The sequence below is a fragment of the Candida albicans genome, chromosome 4 (assembly GCF_000182965.3).
Source record: "Candida albicans SC5314 chromosome 4, complete sequence".
NCBI classification, from domain to species: Eukaryota; Fungi; Ascomycota; class Pichiomycetes; order Serinales; family Debaryomycetaceae; genus Candida; species Candida albicans.
In genome coordinates, this window is record NC_032092.1 from 571,576 (window position 1) to 591,126 (window position 19,551).

At 32.7% G+C, this 19,551-nt stretch overlaps 9 protein-coding genes across 9 annotated transcripts, besides 1 other annotated feature; 5 read left to right on the forward strand and 4 right to left on the reverse strand. All coding sequences in view use genetic code 12, as the record gives it.

Moving 5' to 3' along the window:
• Positions 1-246: 246 nt before the first annotated feature.
• CAALFM_C402740WA (uncharacterized protein) lies at positions 247-1,746 on the forward strand (the record flags this gene model as incomplete). The annotated part of the gene is made up of 1 exon (XM_715381.2): positions 247-1,746. One exon carries the CDS (start codon positions 247-249, stop codon positions 1,744-1,746), a length of 1,500 nt encoding a protein of 499 aa, XP_720474.2.
• A 3,981-nt stretch (positions 1,747-5,727) lies between these two features.
• On the forward strand, positions 5,728-6,174 carry HIT1 (Hit1p; the record flags this gene model as incomplete). Its single annotated transcript, XM_715380.2, has 1 exon — positions 5,728-6,174. The coding sequence occupies one exon, from the start codon at positions 5,728-5,730 to the stop codon at positions 6,172-6,174; it is 447 nt and encodes a 148-aa protein (XP_720473.2).
• Positions 6,175-6,535: 361 nt separating this feature from the next.
• CGR1 (Cgr1p) lies at positions 6,536-7,558 on the reverse strand (the record flags this gene model as incomplete). The annotated part of the gene is made up of 1 exon (XM_715379.2): positions 6,536-7,558. The coding sequence occupies one exon, from the start codon at positions 7,556-7,558 to the stop codon at positions 6,536-6,538; it is 1,023 nt and encodes a 340-aa protein (XP_720472.2).
• Positions 7,559-7,813: 255 nt separating this feature from the next.
• Positions 7,814-8,851, reverse strand: CAALFM_C402770CA (cell proliferation protein; the record flags this gene model as incomplete). The annotated part of the gene is made up of 1 exon (XM_715378.2): positions 7,814-8,851. The coding sequence occupies one exon, from the start codon at positions 8,849-8,851 to the stop codon at positions 7,814-7,816; it is 1,038 nt and encodes a 345-aa protein (XP_720471.2).
• Positions 8,852-9,103: 252 nt separating this feature from the next.
• On the forward strand, positions 9,104-10,738 carry CAALFM_C402780WA (chaperonin-containing T-complex subunit; the record flags this gene model as incomplete). The annotated part of the gene is made up of 1 exon (XM_715377.2): positions 9,104-10,738. The coding sequence occupies one exon, from the start codon at positions 9,104-9,106 to the stop codon at positions 10,736-10,738; it is 1,635 nt and encodes a 544-aa protein (XP_720470.1).
• An 89-nt stretch (positions 10,739-10,827) lies between these two features.
• SAS10 (rRNA-processing protein) lies at positions 10,828-12,522 on the reverse strand (the record flags this gene model as incomplete). Its single annotated transcript, XM_715374.2, has 1 exon — positions 10,828-12,522. One exon carries the CDS (start codon positions 12,520-12,522, stop codon positions 10,828-10,830), a length of 1,695 nt encoding a protein of 564 aa, XP_720467.2.
• A 282-nt stretch (positions 12,523-12,804) lies between these two features.
• RPC53 (DNA-directed RNA polymerase III subunit) lies at positions 12,805-14,163 on the forward strand (the record flags this gene model as incomplete). The annotated part of the gene is made up of 1 exon (XM_715373.2): positions 12,805-14,163. The coding sequence occupies one exon, from the start codon at positions 12,805-12,807 to the stop codon at positions 14,161-14,163; it is 1,359 nt and encodes a 452-aa protein (XP_720466.2).
• Positions 14,164-14,170: 7 nt separating this feature from the next.
• Positions 14,171-14,650: a long terminal repeat ((epsilon-4a) Long terminal repeat (LTR); about 480 bp long, 9 copies per genome).
• Positions 14,651-14,749: 99 nt separating this feature from the next.
• Positions 14,750-17,222, forward strand: CAALFM_C402820WA (MutS family protein; the record flags this gene model as incomplete). The annotated part of the gene is made up of 2 exons (XM_019475369.1): positions 14,750-15,175; positions 15,240-17,222. 2 exons carry the CDS (start codon positions 14,750-14,752, stop codon positions 17,220-17,222), a joined length of 2,409 nt encoding a protein of 802 aa, XP_019330914.1.
• HCA4 (RNA-dependent ATPase) lies at positions 17,219-19,516 on the reverse strand (the record flags this gene model as incomplete). The annotated part of the gene is made up of 1 exon (XM_715370.1): positions 17,219-19,516. One exon carries the CDS (start codon positions 19,514-19,516, stop codon positions 17,219-17,221), a length of 2,298 nt encoding a protein of 765 aa, XP_720463.1.
• Positions 19,517-19,551: the final 35 nt, after the last annotated feature.

Sequence of the window (19,551 nt, forward strand, 5' to 3'; positions counted from 1 at the left end):
CAGATATCTTATATATATATAACTAATTAACAATCATTTCAAATATTCCGATTAAGTTTTATATTTGCCATTCCTTTTTTTGTTATCTTCAATTTAATTTGCTGAACCTAGAAACAACTTTCTGCTACTTACTTACATATAAGTTGCCTACTATTATATCTAATCAAAACCGCTTTTATACGTGCACACTTTTTTTTTACAGCCAAAAAAAACCAAAACCAAAACCAAAACCAAACACTCAATAATATGGAACAATTTTATATTAGTAGCTATATCAAATTCATATGGGTCATAATATCCCACAACTCAACCTCCACTTCCACTTCTACCCAACAATCATTTAAATCTTTCCAACAATTTAATACTAAATATGGGGAATTCCTTCAAAAATTGATTCTTGATTCTCAATTATCTGCAACTAATTTAATGATTAGTTTATATTATTTATATAAACATTATCACACAAATAATGTGTTATTGCACGACTACTGCTTTGATGTTTTAGATGAAGAAGATGAAGAAGAAGAAGATAATGAATTATTCAACTCCATGCTAATATATAATGTCATAATATCATTGGTATTATCTAATAAATCCTTTGATGATCAATCGTTTACTTTAAAAACTTGGTTAATTATTATTGACAGCACATTAAACACTACCACTATCACTAACAACAAACCATTGATTAATATTGATTTGAAATTATTGAATTATTTAGAAAATTATTTCTTATCATCATTGAATTTCAAATTATCATTTCTTGATATTGCCATTAATCCTAAATTTTGGAAAATTTTATCAAATTCTAAAATTTTTAGTATTAATCAAACAATATTGAATAAATTCAAACAATTGGTAATGATTACCAATCCTACAAACATCCCCACTACAACTAATACTACAACTAACCAAGTAACCAACGTTATTAATAATATTAATCTTGTGTTTTCACCATTACCATCAACACCAATTTCATCATCTATGACAATGTTAGCTACAACTTATAATGGAATTAACAACAATTATAAAGTTGTTGCCAATTCTAACAATACTACTATTACTCCATTCACTAATTATTCATTAACACCAGCAGTAGTACATGTTAGAGATCATATACAAGGTCATGGTCATAGTCATACACATTCTCATGCAAGAAGTATTAGTAGCAATAATAACAACAACAATAATTTCTCATCACCATTGAATAATATTTCTACTTTTTCATCACCTTTAAACCATCCATCAACTCCATCAACTCCTTATTATGATGACAATTATCATGTATGTTTGAAAAGAAGAAGAGTCATGGGAGCTGGTAGTAGTGGCCAAGTTCAACCACATTATTATTTACCACCACACCCACAACCACAACAACCAATGGTGTTATTGCCATCACAAGAATTTACTTTTTCTCAACCAATGCAATATCAATATCCACCATTACCATTACCACAACCACAGCAACAACATTTAGATCCAATGCCAGTTCAAGCACCAGTATCAATGCAATCTATTTCATCTATTTCTTCATTTACACAGAATAGTGGTAGTAGTAATTCTAATAATAGTCTTATTAATGGTATGTCTATTGGAATGAATTCTACTAGTGTTGTCACTACTGCAGCTTCTACTGTTGCTACTGCTGATGTTCAACAACAACAACAACAACATCAACAACCAATGATGATGCCATATTATCCATTGCAACCACAAGCTAACTCACAACAATTTAATTTATTTTAAAACCAAAAAAGGACATATATATATATATATAGAGTAACATGAACATTTACAAATTGAAATTTGGATATTATAATAATAGTACTATTTAGTATAGTATGGATATATAGAGAATACTTTTTTTTTATTAATGAAGATATGAATAATGATATTTTAGATACACTTGTAGTCTTGGAATCGAGTTTCAAGTAGGTTGTAACTCTAGAAACATATATCTATTTAGTAAAGAAAAAACGATAAAGTATACTTTCCATGATTTTTGCTATGGATATTACCACCCATTACCATCGCAAATTGAGAATTTTTTTTGGCTGCAATTTGTGTGTTGTATGTTTAAAAAAATCTCTTTTTCTTAGTAAGTTTCAAAGGCTTATCATTGTTACAAAATTTTAACTTACACACACATCATCATTTACACATTTCATACACAATCTCTCTCTCAATCATTGGTCATCAGCTCATACACATACACACCCACGTGTATCTAGTTTAATAATAATAGTGCTTATTTTATAACAATCAAATTATGGGAATAAACATGACGATGAGTTTTTTATTTTTTTTCAATGGGTACAAAATTAAAACAACAAAATCTATATAATACTCAAACAACAATACTGATTTGTTCCAAATTAACGATAATAATAAAATGAATGAATATATAGGAATGTGTGTGTGTAAATGTGTATAATGTGGGTTTAAGTTAATACATAAGACGAGATGAGATCACGCACTTACACACAAAACAAAAAAGTCATATTCAAAGAGTAACAATATCAAAAAAACCGTTATTTTCTCTTGGTTTAATAATAATGATGCTATTGTTTATTATATTTGATTGTTGATTACGAGAAGTTCAGTTGGCTAGTTGGTTGTGTTGGTAGTTGATTTCCTTTGTTCTCATAAAATATAAGAAACTCCCTTTATATATATTATTATTACAAAATCGTATTATTGTTTATTCAACTGGCATGTTATACCGATATTACTCTCTTTCTTCCTCTCTTTTTTTTTTTTTCCAATATTCTATTGTTCGTACTGTTGTTGTTGCAACAATCACCGACTTGACAACGTTACATAGATCACACTACGAGAAATACTGTACTTTTCTCTCTCTCAAAAAACAATATAAAACATCTACATGAATAAACCTTATATACATATACGGTAATAACACATATGACTCTGTTTCGTTTCAGAATATGGTTATATAGTGGTTGTGGTACTGGTGTTGTTGATAATTTGCGGTATCTCCGCCCTAGTAATATAGTTTTGTATTGTCATATACTTTGATTTACAAATTCTTTTTCTCAATCTTATTATTGGTTAGTCATATCTTTATTACCTTGATAACTTGGGATGAAGAGATAGACGAGTTGAAAAATTGATCATAATTACCAATTGATTTTTCTTTCCTGTCGAGACAAAAGCTCAATTTGAATTAAGAAAAATCCTTAGAATAAAATTCATGGAACAACTCGTTTAGTTCTAGACTATAATCCCTTAAATAGCGGAAAACCAGACCTGGCCAGGCCACCCCAGGCCTAGCCATGGCTATGTTTGTAATATGTTAATATGTACAGCAGTATTTTTGAAATCCACTTGTCAACCAACCAACCAACCAAAAACACCTTTCATTCTCTTAAGATTTACAAAATGCCGCTAACACACCTTGAACCTGTTACAATCCTGACTATCCAACTAACAACAATAAATAATATTAAATGTTAAGGAAATTGCTCATCTTTTGAAAAGTAGCGCTTCTTGTCTTGTTGTCTTGTTTTTTAACGTCATTCAAAATACATATACATACTTATGCATATTGTACCTGCTATTTATGTCTGATTTTAAAATAAAATTGATCAATCGTATTGTTTGAATTTGTTATTTTCTTCACGACACACACACACAATCGCACCAGACAATTTCTAGCTACTTATTTTTTTTTGTCACATTTTGTTGAAAGTCTGCATACACAAAAAATGACTATCTGATTTTAAATATTTTGTGTTATTCCGATTTAAAATTCTTTTCCTCTTTTCCTCTTTTTGCTTTTTGCATTTCTTTGAGTAAGATTGAATAGGCAGAAAGAAAAAAAGAGGCACAGTGCTTATTGAATGGTATGTTTTATGTTAGTGTGATTGTTTCATTCGCTCATATCCGAAACACACAAAAAAAAAAGGACCTACGCACCCACCCACCGGCTATTTATTCTTTCTTTTCTTATACCCCCTATTAATTTTGTATTTCCGTTTAACTACACACATTCGTACTAGGATTTTTGTGTCTGTTGGCGTTCGTCACATATACGTACTAGTAATACAACAAGTGTTTGGTTAGTTTCTCTTTTGTCATGTGACCACACACCTAGTAATAACTTATCAGATTCCGTCTTTACAATTTGGTTAGCATTAATTCGGTTCGATATATAACGGTAAAAGAGGCTTTGGTTAATGGTTATCATACACAATAACAACAACAGCACACCAATACGTTTGCTTTTTCGTCTTGTTTCGTTTCATTTCGTTTCGTCGTTTGTTGTTGAACACTACTAGACAATAATTTGATTTGGAATTGCTTACAATAATGTTATGAGCAACAACAGCTGGAAATACCAAATTCACGCTTACGTAAACTTTAATTTATTTTTTTTTAGGCGCTCATTTAGATTCTACTCTCTCTTCTGAGGCGTTTGGGTGGGTGTATGGAAATTATTAACCCATTCACCCACTAACTAACTATTTGGTTTTTCAATTTGATTGCTTTTAGGTAATTTCAAAAATTCTGGTTCGATTTGTGATTTGCAGCTAAGACAAAAACAAAGAAGTATAAAAAAGAGAGTTTTCACTAATTTATGCTTATCACCTTAAAACTTCAGGTCCAGCTAACTTAAATAATGGCTCAAAAACAAAAACAAAAAAAAAAAAAAATGAATCACACCAAGGCTCCTAACAAATCATATGATGGTAATGATTTGCCATTTTATTATCTCAATTGTTTTCAGTTAAACTCTTAGTCTGTGATACTTTTTTGTTTATTGGCTATACTTTTTAGTTTCTTGTTGTTGTTGTTGTTGTTGTCTAATGGTCATGGATTTCACAACTTGTATGTATGTAACGCAAATAACTAACTAACTAACGTACAAGCTCTTTTTCTTGTTGTCTGTAAGACGACGGATTTGACTTTCTTTGTTCCATTTTTTTTAATTCTGGGGTAACCAAAAAAAAAACAAAAACAACGAAATAAGCAACCAAAAAGTTATTAGAGAGTTTACATGTATGAGTTCTTGTTGTTGTCAAGTGATCAACTTGACTAAAAACTCAAGAAATAAAACCAGATATCACATATTCAACAAACAATAGCTATTAATCAATATTTGACACTTACAATAATTGCTATGAATGAATACCCTTTTTTGATATGACATGAAAAAAAAGAATTAACAATAGGTCCTTTTCCTTTTCTCTTATCAAATTTGTGCGTTGCCTTTCTGCTAAGTGTGTGTTTACTTTCTTGGTTAGGCGAAGTTAATTTTAAGGTATATTACTTTCAATGCCAGGCGAATAAACGGCAACAATCAAGCTTCATAAGTTTGTTTTGTTTGTGAGTGTTCATAATTTCTTATCTCCTCCTTCTTGGTGTAGTAGTTCTTGTTATTGGATTTTTACCAAACGCTGTTGCAATTTATTCTTCGCTAACTCTATCCTCGTCCTTCACTACTTCCCCTAACCTATTGTTATTTTGGTTATTGTACTTTCAATCAATTTAACTCAATTTTAAAAATTATAACAGTAGGTGACATCACTACTACTACTTTTTAGTGCGTAGAAAATATAGTGTCGATTCACACGACTTGTGAAAATAGCTCTTCAACTATAATTTGTAATTCTGCGATGAGTTAGATCACTGAGTCACAAACATCTGCAAATCACTATACAACTTTATTCATACCTAGACTATTTCTTTTGAATTCGGTATTTTAATATGGCGGTGTTATGTGGAATATGCCAAGTAGAACAATCAAAATATAAATGTCCTAAATGTTCAATTGCTTATTGTTCATTAACTTGTTATAAATCAGAAATCCATACTCATGATTATCTCCCGACAGTAACCGACACAACATCTCAACCACCACAACAGCAACAGCAAACCACTACTACCACTACTACCACCCCTGGGGATGACAGATTTCTGAAATTATTACAAGATGATCAAATTAAATATTTATTAAATCAACCAAGTTTACAATTTCATTTACTTTCAATCATCAAAATTTTAATTGATCCCACTTTTACTCCTAAAAATAGTAATATTGAACAAAAATTAGATATTGCAAATTTAAAACTCAATGATTTAAGAATTGGTGGAATTGAACAAAATGAATTAGTTGAAGAATTTGTTCAAAGATGTCTTGAATTGATGAATTGAGGAGCAAGAGGGGGGGATATATTTCGATTTATCAAGTGAATGTAATTGGTTGTGCATTTACTTACAGTTCATGTGGTCTATTAATTGGGGTTCTCGTATCGAACACAATCTTAGATGGACTATGAAAGAATTATAGAGAAGTGAGTAACTGGTTCACAGTACAGAAACAGGTACAAAACACAAACTGACACGTTCAGTTTCAATGTAATTGAAAAGCTTACCTTTATACACAGTGATTAGTTCTTGGTTCAAGTTAATCAAGCCTACTACATGAGTTTTATTAACTAGCAATACTTGTGAAGTACATATATTTCAGCAAAGACAACATCACCATTTAAATGCAAAACAACTCCCCCCCTCCTTAAACTTTACCACCCCAAATATTCTTCTTTTGTCCATTTAAATCTTTATCAACTTTTAATTTAAAAAGAAATCCCCCTAAATCACCATCTAAATTTATAGCATCAATTGTAGCTTTTTCATCATCCAATTTCAAATGTCCTGTAGTTACAAACATTTCATTATTTTTAATCCCACTACCAATTGTAACACAAGTTGGTCTTTTGGCAGCAATTTTAATTCGTTCAATTTCTTTCCCTTGATTATCAACGTGTAAAATTGTCCCGGTACTGAAAACACAAGTATAAATTTCACCATTATTAGTCATTACTAAACCATCAGGTTCAGGTTGTTCAACATCAGGATAAAATTGTTTTAAATCAATAAATACTGATTTATTTGTTAATTTATTAGTAGTTTTATCATAATCATATTTCCAAATTTTAAATGTTAATGAATCAGTCCAATAAAATTCATCACCTTGATTATTAAAACATAATCCATTCAGAATTAAACTATTTTCAATCATTACATCACAGGTTAATTTGTTGGATTCTTTGCTAAACCCAATTCGATATAATTTACCTTCGGGTTGAATACCTTCTTTAGCACCAATAGGGAAATCATTCATTACGCCAATCCATAAATTCCCCCATGGATCAATAATCCCATCATTTGATCTTAATCGTAATTTTTCATCAGGATTAGTGGTATGAGGATATTTGAAAAAATATTCAATGGTGGAACTCGAGAAATCTCCATAAGCAAGACCATATTTACTACAAATGATAAGTTTATTAGGATCATTGGTTAAACAAATAGCACCAATTGATTCATTTGATGAATCCCATTTCAAAGTTTCATGAGAAGAAGAACTAGTGTTGGTATTGATGTTGGTATTATCTAGAAATACTCGATGAACTTCACCTTGAATTATATCGACCCATAATAAGGTGTTATTTCTTTCATCGTATGTTACTCCTTCAGTTAATCTTCCACGATATCCTTTAGGGAAAATATTATCCTTGGTGATTGTTAATGACATGATTGAATTTATAAAGAGGATTGACAGGGGTGTAAAAAAAATGTACTCGAGAGAGAAAAAAAAATAATTCGATCAAAGTTTAATTTATATACAAACTAGAAAAGTGGGGGTGGGGAAGAAGAAGAAGAAGATGGAGAGTCAAACTCCGAGAACAAAAACAAAAGATATGTATTAATACTTCATCGATTGTTACTTTGTTATTATCTCATTATCTTATATTCTATAAATCAATCTATAAAATCATTATTTATATGCTTATTTTTCTTTGGCTTGTAATTTATCCCATTCTCTAGCTAGTTCAACCATAGCTTCAGTATCCATTGTTGCACCAACAACTTCAATCGGTACTTGAGATTCACTAAATTCTTTAGCAAAATTTTGATTCTCCACTAATCTTAATTCGTGGTGGTTGTCATGTTTATCCTTTTTGTCTAACAATTCTACCCATGTGAATAAACAAGAATCGGATTTTCTAGAAAATGGATTAATGTCTATTATGTAAATATCATTCTTGGACACATACACATCGACAATATATTTGCTTAGTTGAGTATCGGATTTTAATTTAGGTATCACATGATCTTCAACAAATTGTGTAATCTTTTCATTCAATTCCAGTTTTAATCCTTGTAAAAATTCATATTTATTATTATCTCGTTGTGATATACCAATAATTCGATGATCTTTAACAAATACTCTAAACTCATATGCCGGATTTATCTCTTGCCATTTCGTTAACACCAACTCGTAATCAACTTTTTCAGGAATCGTCTTCTTTTTCTGCACTTCCAGAAATGGATTATCCAAATCATCACCAATATGATCTGAAGAATTTAATAACAAATATACATCACTAACATTTTGACATTTAATCGTGTTTCCTGGCATAATCCATTTTGCATCTTTAGGACTCGACCAATTTAATTTAGTGAATACAGCTCCACCCATTTCTTGGATCGAGGCATCAATTTTATCTTGTATATCTTGGAACTGACTAAAGACATTGTCATTATGCTCAGCATCCTGTTGTTGGTCCTCCTCATCATCCCAATCACTATATTCATTATCGCTATCTGCTTCTAATACTGTTATTTTCTTATTGTTGGTATTTGAAGGCAAACGAATACTCTCACTAGCCAAATAATCTAAAAAGGTGGAAGGCAAAGGTTTGATAATTTTAGATGGGAATGTTTTACCAGGAAACAATTTCGACCAGTTGGAATATGAACATTGTAACACTTCTTCACTGGTTAAGTCTATAGTTTCAAATGTAGTATAATCTCTTTCTGTCATTTGGACGGTGAAACAATCGTATTGATTAGTAATGAATAGATTGCAAAAAAATAGAAAGTTCTCCAAAAAAAAAATCCTTCTTGAATATTCTTTTGTTGTCTCTGTCGCCTTTAATTCTTTCGTACACGCAGACACGAAAATTTGGAAATTTGAAGGAAGGAAAAAAAATTTTTTAGAGACCATATTTCAACAGATTACTGTCAACAAGTTTCTTCCATTAACAATTCCAAACATCAAATCACCCTAGAAGTAATGGCATCAGTTGCAAGACCAGCAGTAGCACCTTCCAATGCTACTTTTAAAGATAAAGAAAAACCACAAGAAGTTCGTAAAGCCAACATTCTTGCTGCTAGAGCTGTATCAGATGCAATTCGTACATCCTTGGGACCTAAAGGGATGGACAAAATGATCAGAACCAAAAATGGAGAAATCATTATATCAAACGATGGAGCAACCATTTTGAAGCATATGGCGGTTTTACATCCTGCTGCTAGAATGTTAGTCGATGTAAGTCATGCCCAGGATGTTGAAGCCGGAGATGGTACCACCACCGTTGCCATCTTGACAGGTGCATTTTTGGGTGCAGCAGAACGATTATTAAGTAAAGGAATCCATCCAACTTTAATTGCTGAATCTTTCCAAAGAGCAGCTCAACGTTCAGTTGAAATTTTGTTAGATATGTCATATAAAATAAGTTTGGATAACCGTGAACAATTGATCCGTGCTGCCACTACTTCATTAAGTTCAAAAATTGTCTCACAACACTCACAATTATTGGCTCCTTTAGCTGTTGATTCTGTATTAAAAGTTATAAATGAAGAAGAAATTAGTAGTGGCCCTGATGAAACTATTACGAAGAAAAATGTCGATTTAAATGATATTAGATTGATTAAAAAAGTCGGCGGTACCATCGATGATACTCATTTAGTTAATGGGATCGTATTGACTCAAAATGTCGTTAAACACGCTGGAGGACCTGTACGTGTGGAAAAAGCCAAAATTGGATTGATTCAATTTCAAATATCTCCTCCTAAACCAGATATGGAAAATAATGTTGTGGTTAATGATTATCGACAAATGGATAAAATTTTAAAAGAAGAGAGAGCTTATTTATTGAATATTTGTAAAAAAATTAAAAAGGCCAAATGTAATGTGTTGTTGATCCAAAAATCCATCCTTAGAGATGCTGTCAATGATTTAGCATTACATTTCTTGTCAAAATTAAACATTATGGTTATTAAAGATATTGAAAGAGACGAAGTAGAATTTTTGTCAAAAGCCATTGGATGTAAACCAATTGCTGACATTGATAACTTTACTGAAGATAGATTAGGTACTGCTGACTTAATTGAAGAACTTGATAGTTCAGGTTCTAAAATTGTTGAAATCACTGGTGTGACTTCCAAAAATATTAAACCAACAGTTTCTGTCATTATAAGAGGGGCCAATAACTTGGTTCTTGATGAAACTGAAAGATCTTTACACGATGCCTTGTGTGTTATTAGATGTTTGGTCAAACAACAGGCTTTAATTGCTGGTGGTGGTGCTCCAGAAATCGAAGTTTCTAGACAATTGATGAAAGAAGCCAATAAATTATCCGGGGTGGAACAATTTGTTTATAAAGAATTTGCTCAAGCTCTAGAAGTTATCCCAACAACACTTGCTGAAAATGCTGGGTTGAATCCAATAAATGTTGTTACAGATTTGAGAAATAGACACGAAAATGGCGAAAAAGATGCGGGTATTTCTGTCAGAAGATCTGGCGCCTCAAACACTTATGATGAACATGTATTGCAACCAGTATTGGTAAGTACAAGTGCCATCGTATTGGCATCTGAATGTGTCAAATCAATATTGAGAATCGATGATATCCAATTTAGTCGTTAAGTTTAAATAATATACATCCATCTATATATATATATATATATATTTACAAAGTGAATCTTGGATAAATATCATACACTATCTTTACTCTTTTACACCAATTTAACTGATCTTGATAACCCTTTCTTAATACCTGTCTTTTCACCTTCATATGGACCTCTATTATTAGCATCATAAACTTGTCTAACAGATTTAAGTTTCTTTTGTGCCTTTTCGTATTGTTTTCTCTTTTTAACTCTGGAGTTTCTATATTCCTTCTTTCTGTGAGGCGTAAGACCTTTGTTCTTAAGAATTTGATAATTAATTGCTCTTTTACCATCTTGACCAACAGCTTCTTGTAATTCTGCCAATTTACCTTCCTTAGCAGCTTTAACTGCAGCTTCATGAGCTGATTTTCTGGATTGTTTCTTATTTAATTTATGTTGTTTTATTGATTCGTAATAATCATCACCTTGTTCAAATCCTTCATCATCATTGACACCGTCATTGTCATTGTCATTATCCGATATATTTTCATCATCTTGTTTTTGTAATCCTCGTTTTCTTGCTTCTTCAAGTAGACGCTGTTGTCTTTCAAACAATCTTTCTTTATATGGAACATCTATATCACCAGAATATGATTGGTCTTTTTTAGCTGCAGCTTTATCAATTTTGGAAGTGTAGAATCTTAATGTCTTTTTACGACGTTGTTTATCCTCCATATCAATATCTTCGATATCAGCTTCTGTGAAATCATCACCGTGTTTTTTGGAAACATGCTTGATAATTCTTTCTGAATTAGCATCAATGTCAAGATCATCTGATTGATCTTCGTCTTCGTCTTGAGAAACTTCTTCTTCTGATATCTCTTCATCTTCAGATTGTTCTTCTTTGGCGTCAACAAAATTGTCTTCGTCATCAATATCACTAGAAGAAACAACATCGGAAACATGTACTTTAACATCATCCAATTTAATATCATCAGGTAATTCATTTGCTTGTCTCCAAATCTCTCTAGAACTCAATATAGTTTCCATGATTGGATTATCTTTCATTGATACAAACGATTCTTCATTGTTCAAATTATCAACAAATATGGCAAAATATGACGATATAGCTCCCAAATATGCTGATAATGCTACAATCTTTGTCTCTATGCATTTGTTTTTATCCTCTAATTTTTGTAAATCTTCTAATTTAACTTTCAAACTGTTCAATTCTTTTAATAATGGAATAAATTCAGGGAATGATTGTTGAAGTAATTTCAATTTATCACTATCTTCCAAATTCGCAATAGAACTATTGCTTTCAATGATAAGTTGTTGTTGTTGCTGCTGCTGGGTTGATGACAGTGTGTCTTTATTGTCATATGAATCGGCCTTTTTCTGCCAATCTTCCATCATCTCATCATCCAAATAATCATCCATTGCTAATTCTTGTAAATGTTTCTTCTGTTGTCTCAATGCTTCTTCTGTCATTTGTTTAGCATCTTCATCATCACTTACATCATCTCCTCCATAATAATTCTGTCTTCCTCCCCATCCTTTTTCTTCTTCTTCTTCTTCTTCTTCCCCTTCTTCCTCCTCCTCCTCCTCTTCTTCGTCTTCTTGATCTTCTTCGTCACCCTCACTATCTTCTTCTACCTGCATGACTTCCTCTTCAGAATCATCTTCCTCCGATTGATCATCACGTCCATATTCTCCAGCTTCATCTAATAATATCTTTTCTCTATTGGCATTAAATGAGTCAACTTCATCAAGTTCAATCTCTTCTTCATTCACAGTTTTATTTCTATTTCTTCTAGCCATAGTTGGTTGTATAATTATTGTAGAATTCGATGTATCAAATCAAATCTCATCTCATTATAAGAAAAAAATTTATAGACACATTCTTTTTTTTCTTCTGCCTTCATGTTTCGATTCTGTGTCAACTGTAATAATTTTTCAAACCTCTGTGTGTGTGATGAGACGGGCTTAATAATATCAATTTTTTTTTCCTTCCTCTCTCTATAGAAGTAAACTCTTCCATCCCACTCCTACTTAACACTATCAGCATCGATTCTTCTCCGTTCTAAAAAATATTTATAAAAGATGTCTAATCGATTGGAATCATTAAATCCTAGAAAGCCAGTATCTTCATCTTCATCTTCTGGATCGAAATCAGCGGCAAAATTTAAACCAAAAGTAGTTCAAAGAAAGTCCAAAGAAGAACGTGCTAAAGTTGCACCTACAATCAAACAAGAACCTCAACCAAGACAACCATTACCCAATAGTAGGGGCCGTGGTGGCGCCAGAGGAAGAGGAGGACGTAATAATTATGCTGGTACTCATATGGTTTCAAATGGCTTTTTATCTGCAGGTGCCGTTTCCATAGGAAACTCAAGTGGATCAAAATTGGGTTTAACAAGTGATATGATATACAATAGTAATGGTGATTTATCATCTTCATCAACTCCAGATTTTATAGCCAATTTCAAATCAAAACAAAAGGGATCTACTCCTGGGGGTCAATCTGATGAAGAGGATGAAGACGACGATCCAACAAAAATTAATATGACTCAGAAATATCGATTCAATGAAGAGGATACCGTGTTATTCCCAGTACGTCCATTTAGAGACGATGGAATCACTAGAGCAGAAAATGAAATTGCCACGCCTGATGTTGAAATCAAACAAGAGCCAAATGATAGCACGGCAGAAAGTACACCAATGCCTATTTCATTGACTCAAAGTCGAGAAACAACAGTTAAAAGTGAATTAATTGAAGAAAAAATCGAACAAATTAAAGAAACAAAGTCGAAACTCGAAAAGAAAATTGCTCAAGGTGGTGATTCATTTGTTTCAGAAGAAACTGATAAAGTCATTTCTGATCACCAACAGATATTAGATATTTTAACTGGGAAATTTGATAAGTTATCCACCAAAACAGAAGATTCACATCAAAAACAACAAACACAAAAAGATGACGTCGATGACATTGACGTTGAACTAGAAAATGATAAGACTGAAATAAACTTTGATGATCAGTACGTGTTATTTCAACTTCCAAAGCATTTACCTACTTATACTCAACCACCAAGTGCCGTGAAGTTGGAACCCGGTGTTGAATCAGTTGAAGTAGACGAGCCTGCAACTGAAGAAAAAGAAATTTCAAAACTTGCTACAAATAATTCAAAGCTACGTGGGAAAATAGGAAAGATCAACATTCATCAATCAGGCAAGATCACAATAGATTTGGGTAATGATATTAGATTAAATGTGACTAAAGGTGCACCAACTGATTTCTTGCAAGAATTGGCTCTTATTGAAATAAACCCTCCGCCAAAACCAGAAGACAATGAAGAAGAGGATGTTCAAATGGTGGATGATGATGGTAGATCTATAACAGGAAAAGTTGTCCGTTTAGGAACAGTTAACGATAAAATCATTGCTACACCTTGTATACAGTAAATAGTAGTGTCACACAGCCTAGTAAATAAGCCTAAGTGTACATCGCACTAACCAATGTAATTGAAATAACATCGTGTTGTTCATCATTTTCCTTATCTCAAGAATACACTCTATTGCTCAGATATGAGCTACTTCAACCTTTAGTTGATTTTTCACTTTTGATTCCCTGATTTCTCTTGTAAAACCTCTTTAAGTTAACTCTACTTTCTTTCCATTAATTAAGCCTATCTAACAAGTATATAATATAAAATATAAATTACTTCTGTCTACTATTTATATTGTCAATCTCTCAAGAAATCTGGAAATAGATCAGTTGTGTAAACATTGTTTCCGATTTCACTTGTGTTGATTTCCTTTTGTCCATTTTGTGTACTTAGTTAATTATGTCGTAAATAATATAGGTTAAAGTTAAGTTGTTATATTATTTAACTGTCACATTCAGTCTGTCTGAGCGACATTCCTTGTATGTTGATCTGACTGTGTGACAAGTAGAAGTATTTTAACAAATTGCATTTATGTATTTTAGGAAAAGAAAAGAAAAAAAAAAAACTTGGCTATATATTTGCAACCAAAAATCATAGTCAATATGAATGAAGATACTACACAACTGTCTATCCAAGATGAAACATTTCTTGACACAGCATGTCAACGAATATTATCGCTAGATATCAAAGGTTCTTTATTCGGCGCTTCATGTCTCAATGTTGAGACAAAAATACTCCAAATCTATGAAGACAGCCAAATAAATCATCCTGAGGTTTATATTGAATCATTAGTGGATGAATTTAACCCTACTATTGTTTTTATAAGCTCTAGAACGACGACCACTGTTGTCTCGCTTCTTGAAGACATAAAAGATGTATATCAATTTAAGTTTTATATTAAAATTGTTGCAGATTTCACTAAATTTGATACTAAAAGATTGGTTGAATCATTTTATAATCTCGAAAATAATAACACTGTACACATGTTTTCCACTTCTGCATTGAAATCCTTAAACCTTCGAATTGCGGTATGTATTTATTCAAGTCGATCTAGTGGGTTTTTGCAACGACTAACATTTCCACATATCTCAGTTAGGCACAATTAATGCTTTATGGTTGGGAATAGCTGAGTTCGTCGACCTTTCATGTTGTGGTATTGCAGATTTAGTTGATAGTTTAGAATTTTGCTCTTTCAAAAATGTTATGTTTATTGATGTTGATCTGCTTTATGCCCTCCAGATACTACCAGAAACTCGAAAATCACCCAATATAAATTCAAAATCTCAAAAGTTATCCCTTTATGACTTGCTAAACAACACCGTAACCACTGAAGGGGCCAAGTTATTAAAAGATTGAGTCAGAAAACCACTAACCAATATTGATAAGCTTCTTGAGAGACAAAACACTGTCAAAATACTCAGTCAGTCAGAATTACACGAGATCAGATCAAATATTAGAAAAGGTTTGAAATATACTAAAAATAGCAAGTCAATAGTCAATGGGTTAGAGGCTGGTAAGCTGAATTGGCAAGTGTGGAAAAACCTTGTTTTGTTTTTACAAAATGTCATGTACCTACTGAAGCAAATCAGACTTGGTTTTCTGGAAGAAAATTTGCCTACAGAGCTAGCCCTATTTTATAACCAAGAATTGATGATTGCCTTTAATGAACTAGAAAAATTGATTCTTCTGTATGCTGAGCCCATAACATCTGAAGAAGACAATAAGTTGAGAATCATCAATGGTGTTGATGATACCCTTGATGAATTGAGAATTCAATATAACAACCTTGAAGAAGTTCTTCAAGAAACTACCAGAATTATAGCTGCAAATTTCTTAGAAGAGGTGTTCAATACCGTTTATATACCACAGCTAGGGTTCTTGGTGTCTCGAGAAGCTGATGTCCAAACTGCTGATTCCACTTTCATGCCCAATGAATGGCAAGAAGTGTTTAGAACAAGCACCAACATTTACTACAAAACTGACGAGGTTTGGCAATTGGATGAGCAGTATGGCGATATTTACACCTCAATAAATGATCGTGAAATAGAAATCATTCAGAGCATGTTGGCCAAAGTATCAGAATTCAACACTGTAATCATCCAAGTGGGAGAAGCGGCAGTAGAATTGGATTGTTTATGCAGTCTATCAGAAGTGTCCCAATTTAGGAACTATTCGTTTCCTTGTATAACTGATACCAATGAATTGGAAATAGTTCAAGGCAGACACCCTCTTGTGGAAACGTTTCTGAACATGTTTGTTCCAAACGATACAATATTTGACTCAGAAGAGAAAATAATGGTCGTTACAGGAGCAAATTTATCTGGGAAGTCGGTATATCTTAATCAGACTGCGTTGATAGTAGTGATGGCACAAATTGGATGCGCAATACCAGCAGAGAATGCCACTCTTGGAATTGCTGATAAAATACTCACTAGAATTCTGTCTCGAGAATCGTTAGATAAACAACAAAGCACTTTTGCAATCGATGTTTATCAGCTCTCAAAATGCATTTCCTTAGCTACAGACCGGTCGTTGGTTATTGTTGATGAGTTTGGAAAAGGTAGTGATCCAATTGATTCTACATCAATGTTTGGAGGTACGCTAAGCTATTTCAAAAAGAAAAGTCTAGATTGTCCCCGTTGCATTTTTTCTACCCATTTCCTAGATTTATTCAAAGATAAGGAATTTTGTAATATGTACCAATCACCAAAAATAAAAATGATGTCAACTGAGATTTTGCTTGAAAAAACTACAAATAGTATGCTAGACAATGTTACATATCTTTACAAGGTGAAACCAGGACTTGCAACAAAGAGTTTTGGGATATATTGTGCAAAACTTTGTGGAATTTCAGAGAAAGTTATCCAAAGAGCAGAGTACATTGCTCAAATGCTAGATAACGGAGATGACGTGGCTTATGAATTGACAAAATTATCTGAAGAGGAAGAACAAAACTATTCAGTTGCAAAAACAGTGGTTACAAAATTTTTAGAAATTGAATTTGAAGACGCGGAATTGTCTATAAATGACTCTATACGCTATATGGCCAAATTTGATGAAATATTTCAAAGCTAATTACCAATCAATCTAGCTGTCAAAGATTCCAAATCTTCTAATGTTTCAGGTTCATCATATTCAACAAAACCATCATTTGTGTTCTTGCTCTTGTCATCGTCACCACCTTCAAACCATTTAGGTTTCTTAGATACTGGCTCTTCAACATCAGAACCGTTATCGTATTGCAAGTCTCTATCCAAATCAGGTGCACCTAATGTCACTACCGTTTGTTCATTGTCGAAATCTTCTTCTTCCTCCTCTCTCATTCTTCTTTCGATTTCTTTTCTTTTTCTCTTCTTTTCTTGTCTCTTTTGTCTTTCAACCTCTTTATCGGTGATATCTGATATTTTCATAGTCTCCCTTTCTTTATTTACAAATTCTTCCTTTTGTTTCTTAGCATCACCGGCTTTAATAAAATCATCTTCGTCTTCTAATTCATAAATGGCGTGTGCAACACCATCATCATCAAATTTCAATTTTGTAGGATTACCTTTAGATGCAAGCGTAGCCTTTCTTGAAAGAGCTTTCTTGGCTTGTCTTTTGGATACCGGTATTGTCAAATCTGGGAGTTCTTCTTCTTTCAATTCATGGTCTTTTCTTTTCACTGTCATGAAATCTTCATCTTCACTTTCTCCATCGCTATTTACTTTGTTGCCAGTCATATTCAAATAATGGTCAGACAAAATCGTTTGATTCTTTCTTTCAAACATTCTATCATACTTGGTTCTAACTTTTTCGTTCCCGGTTTGAACTTCGCCATCAGCGTCTGTTTTTGCTAATGCTATCAATTTTCTTGATGCGTTCTTCTTTTCTTTGTTCGATTCACCACCTTTAATTTTGATCTTTGGTGCACCAGGTAATCCCAAAGAAGCAGCGTAAGATTCTGCTGGTAGCTCCTCAACTTTGAAAACATCTTTATCTTTTTGTATATGTACAGATTTGAAGTAAGCAATAAAAGCTCTCTGACCCAAATTCTTCATAACAGGATCTTTAAAACACAACGACTGCAATTGTGGTCTTATTGATTTCTTTGATTTTTGTTTAATGTTCATCAATTTTGGTTCAATCTTATGGATCTTTAATCTTTTTAACATACCTTCTTCTTCCAGGGGTAATAACATCAACAAAGATTTCCCTTTTCTACCAAAACGCGCAGAACGACCAACTCGATGCACATATGTCGCAGCATCTTCCGGACAATCAACCTGAACAACCCAATCAATGGCAGGGAAATCTAACCCTCTCGCCACTATATCGGTTGCAAACAAACATGCATGCTGAGCTTGAGAAAATTTCATAGTTGTTTCCAAACGTGATGTCTGTTTATGACGGCCATATAATTTCATTAATGATATACCTGGTTGCAACGTACGAAATGTTTCATAAGTATACTGGACTTGCTTGGAGGATGAGAAAAACACCAAGATTTTGCTTTTTAAATGTGACTTGATAAATGACCACAAAACATCCAATTTTTCATCTAATGGCACTTTCACGTAATATTGTTCTAATGACTCTGGAGTGGCTGATACTTCTTGATCTGATGACACACCAATCTTGTTTGGGTTAGTCAACGACAATCTTGCCAAATCATTAACACTCTCGGATTGAGTTGCCGAAAACAACAATGTTTGTCTTGTGGTAGGTAAATGACCTAAAATATTGTCAATTTGTTTTTTAAACCCCATATCTAGGCATCGATCTGCTTCATCTAAAACTAATACTTGTAAATTTGAAGTTTCCATTCCAACAGCTTCGTTCAAATGTTGTGAAATTCTTCCCGGAGTACCTACCAAAATGTTCATTCTCGAAACTCTTTCTTTTTCAAACTGTACATCTTTCCCACCAGTCACCAAACCTGCGGAGAAGGTATTATATTTACCAATCTTAGTCAAGACTTCAAAAATCTGCACTGCCAATTCTCTTGTTGGAGAAACAATTAATGCTGCTAACCCGTCATACTCGGTAATTTTGTTTCGTATTAATGATTCTATCACTGGAATTAAGAATGCCAATGTTTTACCGGATCCAGTTCGTGCTGTTCCCATTAAATCCTCACCCTTCAAAGCTATTGGGATTGTTTTCTTTTGAATGTCAGTTAAAGATACAAAAGTGGCTTCTTTTAATCCTTTCAAAGTATTCTCAGTAATAGGGAGATCACTGAATTGAGATACGGATGCTTCATCTGTTTTTGGGTCATAATTGTTAATTCTTTCTTGCAATTTTGCCAACTCTTCTTCTTCTTTCAAACGATTGATTTTTCTGGTAGATTTATTGAACACTTTCTTTCCTTTTTTAAGATTCTTGGCCATTATTCTTGATGGTTGTATTGAAATAAGTAAAGGTA